A 13,764-nucleotide genomic window follows, 5' to 3' on the forward strand; every position below is an offset into this window, starting at 1 on the left:
GCGTTAATTGGCAGAGATGTGTGTAGCTCTAGGAATTAATCTTCTCCTTCGAAATGCATGAAATGTTCAATTAGCAAGCAATTTTTCTAAATCAAGGTCTTTCTTTGAGACATTCAATGTTAAAAATGGAACATTTCCTAACTTAAAATAAAGTTTGCTGTAGTTACATATGCCATATACATCATATTGTTCTGTTTTTAGTATAAGAGGCAAATTTGAGTCCCTGACCCCAAATGATACTGAGGAACTCATACCAGCTTCTAACCCGGAAGTGAAAACCCATTGAATACATTACCCCCTGTCTTTTATTACTGACCCACCCATAAGGACCCCTCAACCTGTACTTTCAGGAATCACTGTTTAACCACAAACTGTTGTCAGGAATTTTAGAGATTTCCCAAGACACTCCAGTGGGTGTCTTGCACGGGCCATGAGACAGAAAACAATATAGCATTGCAATCTCTATCAGAATTTTTATAAAGTTTTTTTGATTCTCTGTGGACAGTAATGCAGAGAACCTGCAGCCCTCCGGGTGTTCTGGATCTCCCATTAGTCTCAGTCAGTATGATCAATGATCAGGGATCATGGGAGTTGATGTTCAGCAACATCTGGAAGGCCACAGGTTCCCCAACTCTACTCCAATATCTACAATGGTCAAATGTTCCCCCCTCTGGAATGAGATCGACATTTGACACAGTCAGGCCAGTGGACACATTCAGTCCCAAAGAGATGTTGCTTTGGGGAGCCTTAGTATGACACAGTTTGAGAACTCCAGGAATAGACTGTGTCAGAGACAGCCCAATGATTCAGAGCCTCACATACAAAATATCTCACAAACTAGACAGGTGGGAGATCAGAAACCCATTTAATGTTTGTCTACTTCTGTCCAAGCCAACCAGCACTGTACAGTACATGCCATCAGCAGCAGATTCAGTGGCCTAGTCTGCACATCACAATATATCTCAGTTAATGGTTTACCATGGATGTGCTGAGCAGGGCTGTTGTGCTCCTACTGCTACCACACAAACGGAAACAAACAAAAACCCTTAGCTTAGTGTTATGTCCGAGCCACATATCATGGCTTGTTTTGCTCCCACAAGCCACGATCAGTGAGCCAACAACAAACTTTGGCTATAGACTGAGAGTCCAATGACTGTACAGTGCTGATTGGCTTGGACAAACTGGTAGAATGAAATAGCACACTGTTGTTAATTAAATGTTAAAACAAAATGCTGTATGTTGTGGGGAATACAAAGCTCCAGAGTCTAGAATTTTCTATTTTTTAATATATACATACTCATAATCCTGTTTCTTTTGCATGAAAATGTCCTGCGTATCATCTTCTATCTGTTGAAGTTCTGCAAAGTGCTCGGCAGTGCCATTTGTAATTAAGTTTCTTTGAATATTTTTGCTATATTGTTGAATACGCTTCCAGAAATCATTGTAGAGCCTCAGTAATTTAGGGTATTCGCCTTCAAAAGCTTGTTTCAAAAACATGGAAGCTACAACACAAAAAACCAAACAAACCCATAAATATTACTTGGAACACCGTATCAGTTTCTGTAATACCAACAATTCTTGTCATTTAAATTCAACATAACACGGACACATAATATTTAAATAAATGCAGTCCTTATTACAAGGCCTGTATGGGCGAAATTTCATCCCAGAATTATTTTCAAGAGGAAATTGGGTGTCCCTCACAACCTTACAGGATTGCCTTGCAAAACACTATTCAGAGTTTTTTTGCAGTCCTAATACAATGTTCCATCCTGATCTTCATTCCTTCTTTAGCGTTAAATCTGCTTCTTTATAAAATAGTTACCAATCTCTCAATGAGAAATAATTTTCATTAACATTAGCAAAGGAAAATAAAACTCCTTGTCTTCTAACTATTGGATGGTTTGCGTATAATACTAAGCCATAGTTTGTTTAACAAACCATGTGTTAACAACGATCATCTCACAGATGATTAAAAAATGGCTTCAACTTGGTGTGTGTCCTGGGGAGGGGATGGTAATCAAACAAACCAGGTTAAGTAAGAGTGCTTAACACACATGTTAAACAAACCAAAGTCTGAAAGCCAACAACATGCCATGACTCCAGATCAGAGTTTGTTGCCAGTAAACAAAACATAGTGAAGTCAATGGACAGAGTTCCCACATACAACTAAGTCATGGTTCAATAAACTATAGTTGAATAAACCATTGTTTAGCATTTTGTGGTAACTAGGCCAGTATCACTACCTTCTCTCAGGGCATAATTTGACTAAGGATCTATTTTCAATATAATGACTCAACTCTGAAACACAAGAAAAGATTAAAGTGTCCCTGAGCAAATGTCCCTCCCACTACTGAGTAACTATAGAGACCCGACACATATAGCTAAGAGGTAAAGTCTCTGAAATCAGATGGAAGGATTTCTAGATAGGTTTTTTCCTGCAAATTAAACACTGTGTCCCTTCTCAGTCACCAGCAGAATTTCCACATATCATTTAAAATATCATTAATCAGAATATATAGACATGTACCTCTCTTCACAACAGAGGTTGATTTACAATTTGTTATATTTTTCTGATTTTGAATAGAGCTACTGTACTTATTTTGCTAAACCCTACAGATTTATTTCCAAGGTTTAGATTTCATACCTTTTCGATTTGGATTTTGCCAAGCCCATGCTAAAGTTAGGAGTGTCTGAAAGTGGGCTTTTCTGTATGCATGCCTATTGTGTTTGTTGGTGACTAAATGCTCTTAAAATTACTAAAAAGAGCCCAGAAGCTTCACTGGATACATGTATAATAAACAAGTTAAAATACGCAAAGAGTGAGAGAGTAACAAGGAAACAAAATATTATTGCAAAAGACATAGGATGTACAGACACAGCTTAGGCCTGAAACATTTGTGGGCCAAGTAAGGATGGGCAGTTTTTACGTTTCTTTATAATTTACCTTACAACCCTTTAAAGGAAGATTAGACAAATGGCTATGCGCTCCCTCTACTGCTGGAGGCAGTAATACTTCTGAATATCTGTTGCTGGAAAGCAGAGGAGTGGCCCTGCATTCGAATCCTGCTTGCTCTTTTCCCACAAGCAACACTTTAGCCATTGTGAGAACAGGATGCTGGACCAAATGGGTCATCGGTCTCATCCAGCAGGCTCTTCTTATGATTTTACAGCCACATTGGGGGTGGGGTGGGGAGAAAGAATAATAATTGGAACCACAGAAAGATATGAGTTCACTGTCCCAATCATAAAAATCTCCCCCTCCCTGAATTTGTTATTTGTGCTGGCAGGAACACTTTACAGGCAGAATTTCTGGAGTGGGGAGTAATTTGTGAGAATTGTGTGGGTTTTTTTGTTGGGGGGAGGTTAACACTCACACCCATGGCCCCAATTTAGTTTGGAGGCCCTGTGGCTGCTACTGATATCGAAAAATTCACACATCTCCCTCATGACATGTAGCTTGACCCTACATAGGGAACTGATGCAGCCTGAGTCGAGGACCCGGCAGCTATGAGGAGTCCTCTGAGATTCCAATTTCTTTCCAGCCTGACAGCGTATTTTTTATTTAGTAATGGTGAAGTATATTTGACAGTATTAGGCAGTCACTCAAATTAAATTAGATCACTTGGTTACTTAGCAACTATACAAAACAACTACGTACAAATAGAGCAATAGCTAACTTTCACCGTTTCACTTCAAAGATGGTTACAGATATGCTGTGCACTTGCACAAAGTTAAAGATTTATCCATAAGCGTGAAGGAAAAATGCTAGTAAATTCACAAAACTGTTGTTGTGCGGCTTCAGTATCCGTTTCACCTGAAGGAAAGATATTTGATATTCTTTGACTAATGTGGATCAAAGGAGCAATACAAAACAAAACAATAAAACTTTTCCAGGTTGCCTTTTTGTCCTGTTCTTCTCCGAAGGATTTCAGGACAGCCTACACAGTAGGTCAGGGGTTGGCAACCTTTTTTGGGCGGTGTTTCAAATTTTGGGAGAGCGCAAGGGGTGCCAGTAACAAAATGGCTGCCATGTCGAATGTGTCATAGCAACCACCCATGGTTGAGACAACCAGCCATGACAACCTTGTGCTTACCACAGGAATGTCCCGATTGTGGAGCTCACACAATACTGCATAGACTGATGGTGCTGCTGTCTAATAACAACAGTGTTCTTCAGTGCCACGAAAAATACACATGGTGGCCATATGACACTCACTCTCATTTCAAGGTACCTGAACATTTTGCCTCATAACTTTCTTTCTAGAGACTTCTTTATTTTAATGAAACCTCAGAATCTGGGGAACTTAGCCAAAGAAAGCCTTCACGGCACCATGGCATCGATGGGCAAAAGGCTGGCAACCTCTGTGGCAGAAAGTAATGGTGAAATAACTGGGGGGAAAGTCATGCATGTGCAAGTAGTGTTTTGAACCCGTATCCCCCTAGTTACACCACATCAGCTCTCACACTTTTCTAATGTTCTTGGATTCTTGACATGCAAGCAACGCTCTCTAAATGGGTGCTCAGAAATATTGATACATATTCAATGACAAATATTTATCACTAATTTTCCAATAGATTTTTTTAAAAAATTGTACATACCACACAGGGGCCAGACAAATGTTTTAGTATAAAAAGGAGGGGGGGGGGGAGTAAAATGCCATTGTTCAGTTACTGCAGTGTGTCCTGCACATTTCTTCAAAGTAGCATAGCTGGTACTCAGGACCGTGCAAAACAAAACCCAATTTCCTCAAGGCAGCGCTTCTGTTGTAGGAAACGTGATTTCCTGAACACTGAAACTGCAGCATTTTACTGTTGAAAAAATACATTTTCTCTTTCCACCTCGTGCCATCACAAATGCTGTGTGGGTTACTGCTGCATGGATATCATGGGTACCTAGTAGATCAGCAATGCAACTCTTCCCTACCTGAATTATTTCGTGCAGATTTCCAAGCAAGCAAGCAAAAAAGGCAGCCTATTAGTATTACTGTTATTATTATTATCACTATATTAATTTATATCCCGCCTTTCCCCTGAAGCTCAAGGTGGCTTATGGCTAAAACACCACAGAACCACCTCCTCCCTATTACATTTCCACAGGTATTTATTTTTTAAACTCTGGTAGGTAGCCATGTTGGTCTGACGCAGTCGAAATATATTAAAAAACCTGTCCAGTAGCACCTTAGAGACCAACTAAGTTTGTTCTTGGTATAAGCTTTCGTGTGCACGCACACTTCTTAATTCTTAATTACTTAATTCGTTCCGGAGGTCCGTTCTTAACCTGAAACTGTTCTTAACCTGAAGCACCACTTTAGCTAATGGGGCCTCCTGCTGCCGCCGCGCTGCCGGAGCACGATTTCTGTTCTCATCCTGAAGCAAAGTTCTTAACCTGAGGTACTATTTCTGGGTTAGCAGAGTCTGTAACCTGAAGCGTATGTAACCTTGAGCGTATGTAACCCGAGGTACCACTGTAGTTGGTCTCTAAGGTGCTACTGGACATTTTTAAAATATTTTTTTTAACTCAGTTTGTGAAAGCTACATACTCTGCTACTTCAGCAGATTAGGCGACATCTTCCCTGCATTCCAGTGAAAAAGCCACTTCCTGTTTTTGCTAGCGCATGGGAGGTTGTCAGAAGCTCTGAAGAACAGGCATTCCTCCCCCATGCTGGACCAAAGGACTTGATATGTTGCTATGAAGGAATTGCAGGAGACAGTTACATTTATTTATTTTTGGTGGGGAGGGTTGATTCCTACCAACCCACACTGGTATTTTATTGAGCACTATTTGGCTGGGTAGCAGGGGCGGCAGCAGTGGTGAATTCTACAGAATTAACATATTTTCAGGATAAATGTAGAAAACAAAAGAATTGCACAGGCCGGACTCAATACTTACAGTCGGTTGCCTTCTGAAACTGGGAGGCAAGAGTCTGAGTCACTGCCGTCCAAAATGTAAACAAAATGTCTGACAGGCCATCCTGGGAGAAAAAGAGGAGGAGAGAGATAAGTCAGAAATGCCCCAAATTTACAACTAGGGATACTGTACTCTTCATGCCTCCCATGGAAGGACCACCAGAAGCTGCCTTAACCCGAGTTCAGGCCTTTGGACCATCCAAGCAGTATAAAAACACAATCTAAGGATTTGGCATATTGACTGTAACCAGCAGTGCGCTTGACCAACAGCACTCATCAGCGAGAGAATGGATGGGTAGAAAGGTTTTCAGAATGCACCAAAAACACACCATCGCCGGCACAGGCCTTATTTTCGGGGGGTTGGGATTATTTCATGAAGCTTGGAAGCCAGGTGAAATTACACACACACACGAAGAACGTTAAGTCACACAAACAGCGATTGGGCGGGCAAGGGAGAAACATTTGTAATGCTGTCTGTGAACTCAAGTAACAGACAGATTATCATCTTGTAATACAATCCACTATAGTGGAAGCCGCTGACAAGATGAGTAATGGACTGCATCCGATTAACTTTTCAGCTCAGTGGAAATCGTTTCAATCAAACTCCTACTCTTTTAAAGAGCAATACAGGACGAAGGGCATCAGCCTCTTGTGACCTGTAAGTGTATTTCAAGAGCACGGGAGGCTTTTTGCCGAGTCTGGTAACCCACTTCCCTCAGAGCAACACAATGAGTTCTCCCTTCCACCAGCAGCACACACAGGTGCATATATAAATGTAGTTTCAACACACACACACACACACACACACACACACACACGTGCGATCTTATTTGTGTGCTTTTAGATGTCCTCTTCCTTGAGTCTTCTGCTCTGCAGGTGATGTTTTGCTCCTTTCCATGGCCATGCTCCTCTTTACTGCTCCCAATTACCATATTTATTGCTCTTTAGGACACACTTTTCCCCCTCCAAAAATGAAGGGGAAATGTGTGTGCGTCCTATGGTGCGAATGCAGGCTTTCGCTGAAGCCTGGAGAGTGAGAGGGGTCGGTGCGCACCGACCCCTCTCGCTCTCCAGGCTTCAGGCAGCTATCCGCAAGCCTTCGGAGCGCTCCAAAGGCTTGCAGACAGCAGCCTGAATCCTGAATCCCGGTGAGCGCTGCACCAACTCCCTGATGGAAGGCTTGCGGATAGCTGCCGGTTCTGGGGGCTGGGGTTGGGGGAAGCTCGGGCTTCGCCGTCCCCAGCCCCGCAAGCTCCGGGAGCGGCGGCGAGGTTGCGTGCAAACTTGCCGCTGCTCCTGGACCTGGGGGGGGGGGGATATTTTGTTTTCTTTATTTCCCCCCCTAAGAACTAGGTGCGCCTTATGGTCTGGTGTGCCCTATGGAGCGAAAAATACGGTAGGTTGTCTTGAAACACTTATGTGCACTTAGAGATTATTAAGATTAGTATTCACACCTCAATTGAATCTATATTTATCTTTGATTTATGCTTATGACCAGCCAATATTATTCCACTTTGTACATTTTTATCCTTCTGTTTTTACAGACTGGACCGCTATCCTATTTTATAGTTGAATGAGTCCATATTTTTCCTGTATCTCACTGTAAGAATGCAAGAAGAGACTGGTGGATCAGGGCCTTTCTAGTCCAGTATCTTGTTTCCCACAACAGAAAATGCTTACGCAGGAGCTTATGTCTGCATAATGCTACATAATGCACCTTGATTGACTGAATCAGATGCCCAACCTTTTCAAAAAGCAATAACTATAAATATAAGAACAGTTCAACAGAACAACCCATACATAAAATCAATTACATCCAGGGAAGATATCAACTGGGATAAAGAATTTAGAAGCCTTATTGAAAGAGGAATGTCTTTAGCATGTGCCCAAAAGCCAATGGTGAAGGCGTTTGTCTGCAATGCAAGGAGTGGGAGTTCCAAAGTGTAGGTGCTGCCACACTGTAGATGTTTCTTGGGATGGTATCTGCAGGGTGCCATCTCCCATAAAACATAGATATAATTTAGGTATGTAGGGCAGGGGTTGGAAAGCTTTGCCTCACCTGGGCCAGTTCACTCCAGTGGAGATTCTTCCGTGGGCTGGATTGCTCATGCGCCCGCAATTTCCAGTGCCGCGGAAGTGAGTCCCTGTGCTGTGCCATGCCAGTTCAGCACTGTAATGGTTATATGGGGTTGCTCGTGCGTAAGTTGCTGCCACTCCTGGCTAGGTAGCCTGGTTAAACCTTTCCTGGCTAGACAGCCCTTCACTCTGTGGCTGTTCAGTCGCTAGCATAATCCGTCAATGGGCGTTTCTTGAACTTCTTCCAGCAAAGAAGTTCTTTGACGCCAAGTCTACGCCTACTTTCCCTGTGCGGAAGTCTTCTGCGCAGGGTGGGTGTGAGTAGCGGAGGACCTGTGCTCTCCCCGCTGGTCTCCAGCGAAGAGTCCTGGAGCCCTCTCTCCGATTCCCCCATCCGCCCCCCTTTATCCCTGCTGTTACGCTGATTTCCTTCCCCAGCTGATGAGTCCCCTCTCTCCCTGCTTGGCCCTTCTCCGACATCGCTTGGGAGCCCTGCCTCCACTTCTGGCTCCGATGTCAGTTCCCTGACAAGCACATTGCGTGGGGGCTCGGTTCGGGGGCAGCTCGTGGGCCAGTTAAATGACCCCCATGGGCCGCTTGTGGCCCATGGGCCTTAGGTTGCCTACCCCTGATGAGGTGATCTTTCAGGTATGACAATACTTTGATGGCTTGCAACCAACAGATGACCCCAAGAGTGGACTACAAGTCTCCTTTAGCTCACTGACTCATTGCAAGTCCCAACTATAATCCAAATGTGCTCTTAAATAACTACAGATATGCAACGTGTGGCAATGATAGAGAGGTTCCTAATCCACTGGCGCATGTTCACTTGTGAAACTAAAACTCTCTCTCGCTATTCTGATAAATCACAGAACAAAGGAAAGCCATAGGAACAAAGGTTCAAAGTTACACATTTCTGCATTATGCAACATTATGCAATGTTGACGGTTTTGCCCAAAAAATTTCCAGCTGGAGGTTCCAAGCAAACCAGAAGTACTACATCTGCTGCAAGCATTGTATCACATGCATCTGCAGATGCTCACATCAACAGTACAGGCTCCAAATTTAGCGTACTGCTGCCTAGTCACAGGATTATAAGATTATTCCTGAAGGCAAAAACGGCTGGTAGTGACAGAAATGTGAACCTACTTGTTCACATTAATCTATCCTGATGCCACTGCTCTAAAATATAACTGAATGTTCCAGTCAATTACTACCAAAGAATCAATGAATTCCTCAGAACCAGCCAAAAACCTGGCATACTGTGTCATCTGTGATAACAAGCAATGACATTACAGCTGCAATCTAAAAGTCTCATTTCAAATTATTTCTTCAACATTAAGACAGAACAAGTATCCTATTTTTAGACAAAACATATTTATCTGCTCATTTAGAAAAATCACAAGCTTGCTGTCTGTCTTTTGCAATTAATCTATATTTGAAAGGAAAACCTAGTATTACTAGTGAATTTCTATCTATCAGTCCTCTTCAAACAGGCGGGTGGTGCCTATTGCTAGTCTACTGGAACACTAAGCAATGTAGATTGACAACGCAAATATTCAGAGTGGTCTAGCCTTCTTCTTTAGCTATGGAAAGTTGCTTCTTGTACAACAACAAATCTGCAACAGAGCTGGAATCCTCCAGGACTATTTATCTAACGCATCACCTTTTAGGATCCATCCCTTAAGCAGGTGGGATAGTCCAGATGATCAGGTTACGGTAAGTGTGAAATGCCACCACCCCCTTTCTCAGGTAGGGTAGAAAAGAGGCAAACCACCTGATGAAGCAGATTGTGGCCCACCAAAGCTTAGGCCAGAATAGATGTGTTAATTCTATTAAAGTGTCACAAGACTCTGCTGCTGTTTCTGCTGCAAATGACAAAGATGGATACCCTTTCTGGGGGAAATTACATCAGCGGTGTGAACAGGGCTCACCAGAAAATCACATTACTCAATGAGTCCATAGAGGTTTCTCAATAAGAGCAGGAAGAGGTTTAATTGCAGAAGCAAGATACGGCTGTCCCCCCCCCCTTTTTGCGGGGATGGGGGAAGGAAGAGAACAAGCTGCAAAGTAAGGAGACTTGAACACTACAAGTAGCTCCCAAACAGGAGAAAAATCAAAAGCCTACCAGCTTTTTTAACTCCCTCCAGCCAACGGTGGAAATTTAGTACTGGGAACTGAAATAGAATCATAGAGTTGGGAGGGTTGTAGAATTGGGAGGGACTTCAAACGTTATCAAGTCCAACCCCTGCAAATGCAGAAATCTCAACTAGATCATGCATGACAGATGGCCATCCAACCTCTGCTTAAAAACCTCCAAGGAAGGAGAGCTCACAACCTCTCATGGGAGTCTGTTCTACTGTCGAACAGCCCTTACTGTCAGAAAGATCTTCCTGATGTTACACCACAATCTCTTTTCTTGTAACTTCAATCCATTGCTTCAGGTTCTACCCTCTAGAGCAGGAGAGAACAAGCTCGATCTATCTTCCATGTGGTAGCTCTTTAGATCAGAGCTTTCCTAACTGTGTGTCGCGACACATTAAGTGTGTCGGCTGCAGTGTGTACGTGTGTTATGCAAACGCTCCCCACACTCCTCCTGGAGCTGGAAAGGGGTTAGTTTGACCTCCGGTTTGCTGTCTAAAAAGTGTGTCGCCAGCATGAAAAGTTTGGAAAGCTCTGCTTTAGATATTTGTAGCTGGCCATCTTATCTTCCAGATTCCTGTTTTTCAGGCTAAACATATCCAGTTCTCTCAACCGTTCCTCATAAGGCTTGGCTTCCTGTCCCCCTTGAACATCTTGGTCGTCATCCTCTCCATAGACAGAAGCAGCAAAACTCAGATTACTTGGCACTGGGTAGGAAAAAAATCCTGTGGATAAGTTCTTCCATTTTGTGCCAAGTGACTACTTGGGTTGTGATTGTTGTGGAGAGCATGCTTGATAAATGGATCCTCTGGTGAGCATTATGACAGATCAAGAGTTAAAAATACAAATAACCAACAGCTACCATTACATCCTGGGCAAGGTTTAAAATGTAAAATTAAAATGACATTCCACCTATGCCTTATTACAGTAGATGACTACTTGCAAGTGCTCAACAGTGTTATTTATATATGAAAAATACCAACCCTTACACACTGATTTCAGTCCTCCTTTTTTATACAGCACATAACACAGCCTCCAGGAGCAGTTTGATTAAAACAATGAAAAACATTTATTCTCAAGCCCCTTTGAAACGTAAAGCTATACAGAGAATATTACAGTGGTGCCTCGCAAGACGAAAAGAATCCGTTCCGCGAGTCTCTTCGTCTTGCGGTTTTTTCGTCTTGCGAAGCAAACCCATTAGCGGCTTAGCGGATCAGCTGATAAGCGGCTTAGCGGATTAGCTGATAAGCGGCTTAGCGGATCAGCTGATAAGCGGCTTAGCGGATCAGCTGTTAAGCGGCTTAGCGGACCAGCTGATAAGCGGCTTAGCGGATCAGCTGTTAAGCAGCTTATCGGGCTTAGCGGATCAGCTGTTAAGCGGCTTAGCGGCTTGGGAAAAAGGGGGGGAGGGAAAAAACCCCGCAGGAACTCGCAAGACATTTTCATCTTGCGAAGCAAGCCCATAGGAAATTCGTTTTGCGAAGCACCTCCAAAACAGAAAACCCTTTCGTCTAGCGGGTTTTCCGTCTTGCGAAGCATTCGTCTTGCGGGGCACCACTGTACTGTGCAGTTCATTTGCTACAGGGTCCCAAAACAAAGCTCTTAATACTAATGTGGACAGGGTTTTTCTAATCATTGAGGCCCCAAAGGCAGGTTTGGAAAAAGCATCTTGCAGACAAAAGACCTTGGAAGTTGCCCCATGAATATTTGTAAGCTATAACATGGGGCTGCAAAAGATTTAACAATTCTGTATTGCAGGCCTCGTGGGACTGAACGAAGGAAGATCCGTACACGCTATTTCTATAGCAACGTGACTTCCAAATGTGAGACTCCGAGCAAAAGATATCATTTGCAGTAGTAAAAAAAAATGCCAGTAGAGGAACTGTCAAGTTCCCAATCACCTCAATCCACCCTTTATTTCTGTTTGTGGTGTTTTGAATCAGATTATATATATATATATATATATATATATATATATATATATATATATATATATATTTGCTTTCGTAGATTTTCACGGGTACAGGAATGCAGGTTTTGGTGTCCTCGGGTGTCTTCCCGTGTAAAAGTTGGGGTGTCTAGGCGACGTTTCGACGAGGTCTCACTCGTCATCTTCAGGCTGGTGCTTTCGGCTTCTTGTTACTGGAACAGAGCAGGATCTCAGTGTTTGAGTTCCTATAAATACTGTTGAGGGGGTGTGGTGTATAGCCTCCAATGTTCTGGGCAGAGAGGAAGTTCCCAGGCTAGTGTGCCTTTTCTTCTTTTGTTCCTTAATTACTTGCACCCCCCTGCAATCCCTACACAGATCTGGCTGACACAGGCCACAAAACCACAGCTCGCCCCTATACACGAAGCCAAGCCAGAGCACAACTAAGTGCAGTACAGCCATCTTCTCAGAAAAACTCTTCACAAAGTTCAAGAGGTCAAGACACAAAGACTTTAGCAACTAATCCACACCTAATGACCCACCTAAGTGGTACTCAGGATATCACTCAAGAAATCACTCAAGATATCCCTCAAGTAATTAAGGAACAAAAGAAGAAAAGGCACACTAGCCTGGGAACTTCCTCTCTGCCCAGAACATTGGAGGCTATACACCACACCCCCTCAACAGTATTTATAGGAACTCAAACACTGAGATCCTGCTCTGTTCCAGTAACAAGAAGCCGAAAGCACCAGCCTGAAGATGACGAGTGAGACCTCGTCGAAACGTCGCCTAGACACCCCAACTTTTACACGGGAAGACACCCGAGGACACCAAAACCTGCATATATATATATATATATATATATATATATATATATATATATATATATAATGCCTGTATATTTATGCTATGTTGTATATGATATATAGTGTGGTGGTCACACAATCAATAACCACCACTGTTTTGAAGAGGGTCTTGTGTTTTGTTTCACTGCAGGCTACATTTCATTATATTCAGTGCTTTCCAGTGGCAAAATAACATTTTAAAAGGTAATCTCTTTATGTAGGTGCCAGGGAGAACATGGTTTATATATTTTTGAATATTGCTTTTCAAACTAAAACTAACAGGGTGTCTTTGCTTTTTAATTTGCGTACAGATGATTCCAGGGGGATATTATTTTTATATGGCAATAATGTCTAAATCAGGGATGGGGAACACTTTCCCGCCTGCTCCTTGGCAACATTTTGGGGAGCACATGACAGTGATGGGAAGGATCAGAGGCAGAAGTGGGGGTGACCAGTGACCAATGTAGGTGGAGCTATGGACATTGACTTCCATTGCAGAGTCTCCAAGGAGACAGATGGGCATCTAAAGTGGAATCGCAGCTGTTGAGGAAGATAGATGTAATGCTAGAGTTGACCTCACCACCAGTAATTAGCAAACAGAATGTAAAATGCAGGGTTTATGTTACCATGTCCTGTGAGAATGGGCATACGGCCCTTTAAAAATGGACAAGTTCCAATGTGTTTTGTTGTTAGATCAACTTTCTAATGTGGACACACAAAAATCCAACCTTCTCTCCTCTCCCAGACACTTTATGAAGAGTGGAAACGGATAGTATCATATGTGAAATTGCTTTGGCTTTTTAAATGAGTATTAGAATTTCCATGATTTATCAGCTTATTTTTAACTACTGGCAGCAGACTCAA

General features: G+C 42.8%; 1 protein-coding gene and 1 long non-coding RNA gene across 4 annotated transcripts in view; one reads left to right on the top strand and one right to left on the bottom strand.

Moving 5' to 3' along the window:
• Nucleotides 1-9,968, top strand: part of LOC309379083 — a 30,309-nt gene extending 20,341 nt beyond the window's left edge. The window contains exon 3 of the long non-coding RNA XR_014172356.1: nt 9,573-9,968. This is a non-coding gene — a long non-coding RNA (uncharacterized lncRNA). The remainder of the gene's footprint in view (nt 1-9,572) is intronic.
• COG5 (component of oligomeric golgi complex 5) overlaps nt 1-13,764 on the bottom strand; it is a 170,493-nt gene that overhangs the window by 43,411 nt on the left and 113,318 nt on the right. For all 3 annotated transcript variants that reach the window (XM_081927685.1, XM_081927686.1, XM_081927684.1), the window contains exons 11-12: nt 5,894-5,975; nt 1,298-1,502 (exon numbers count right to left, since the gene is read on the bottom strand). In XM_081927685.1, coding sequence (XP_081783811.1) covers nt 1,298-1,502; nt 5,894-5,975 — 287 coding nt within the window. The remainder of the gene's footprint in view (nt 1-1,297; nt 1,503-5,893; nt 5,976-13,764) is intronic.

This window comes from Podarcis melisellensis (assembly GCF_964234715.1).
Source record: "Podarcis melisellensis genome assembly, chromosome: 10".
NCBI classification, from domain to species: Eukaryota; Metazoa; Chordata; class Lepidosauria; order Squamata; family Lacertidae; genus Podarcis; species Podarcis melisellensis.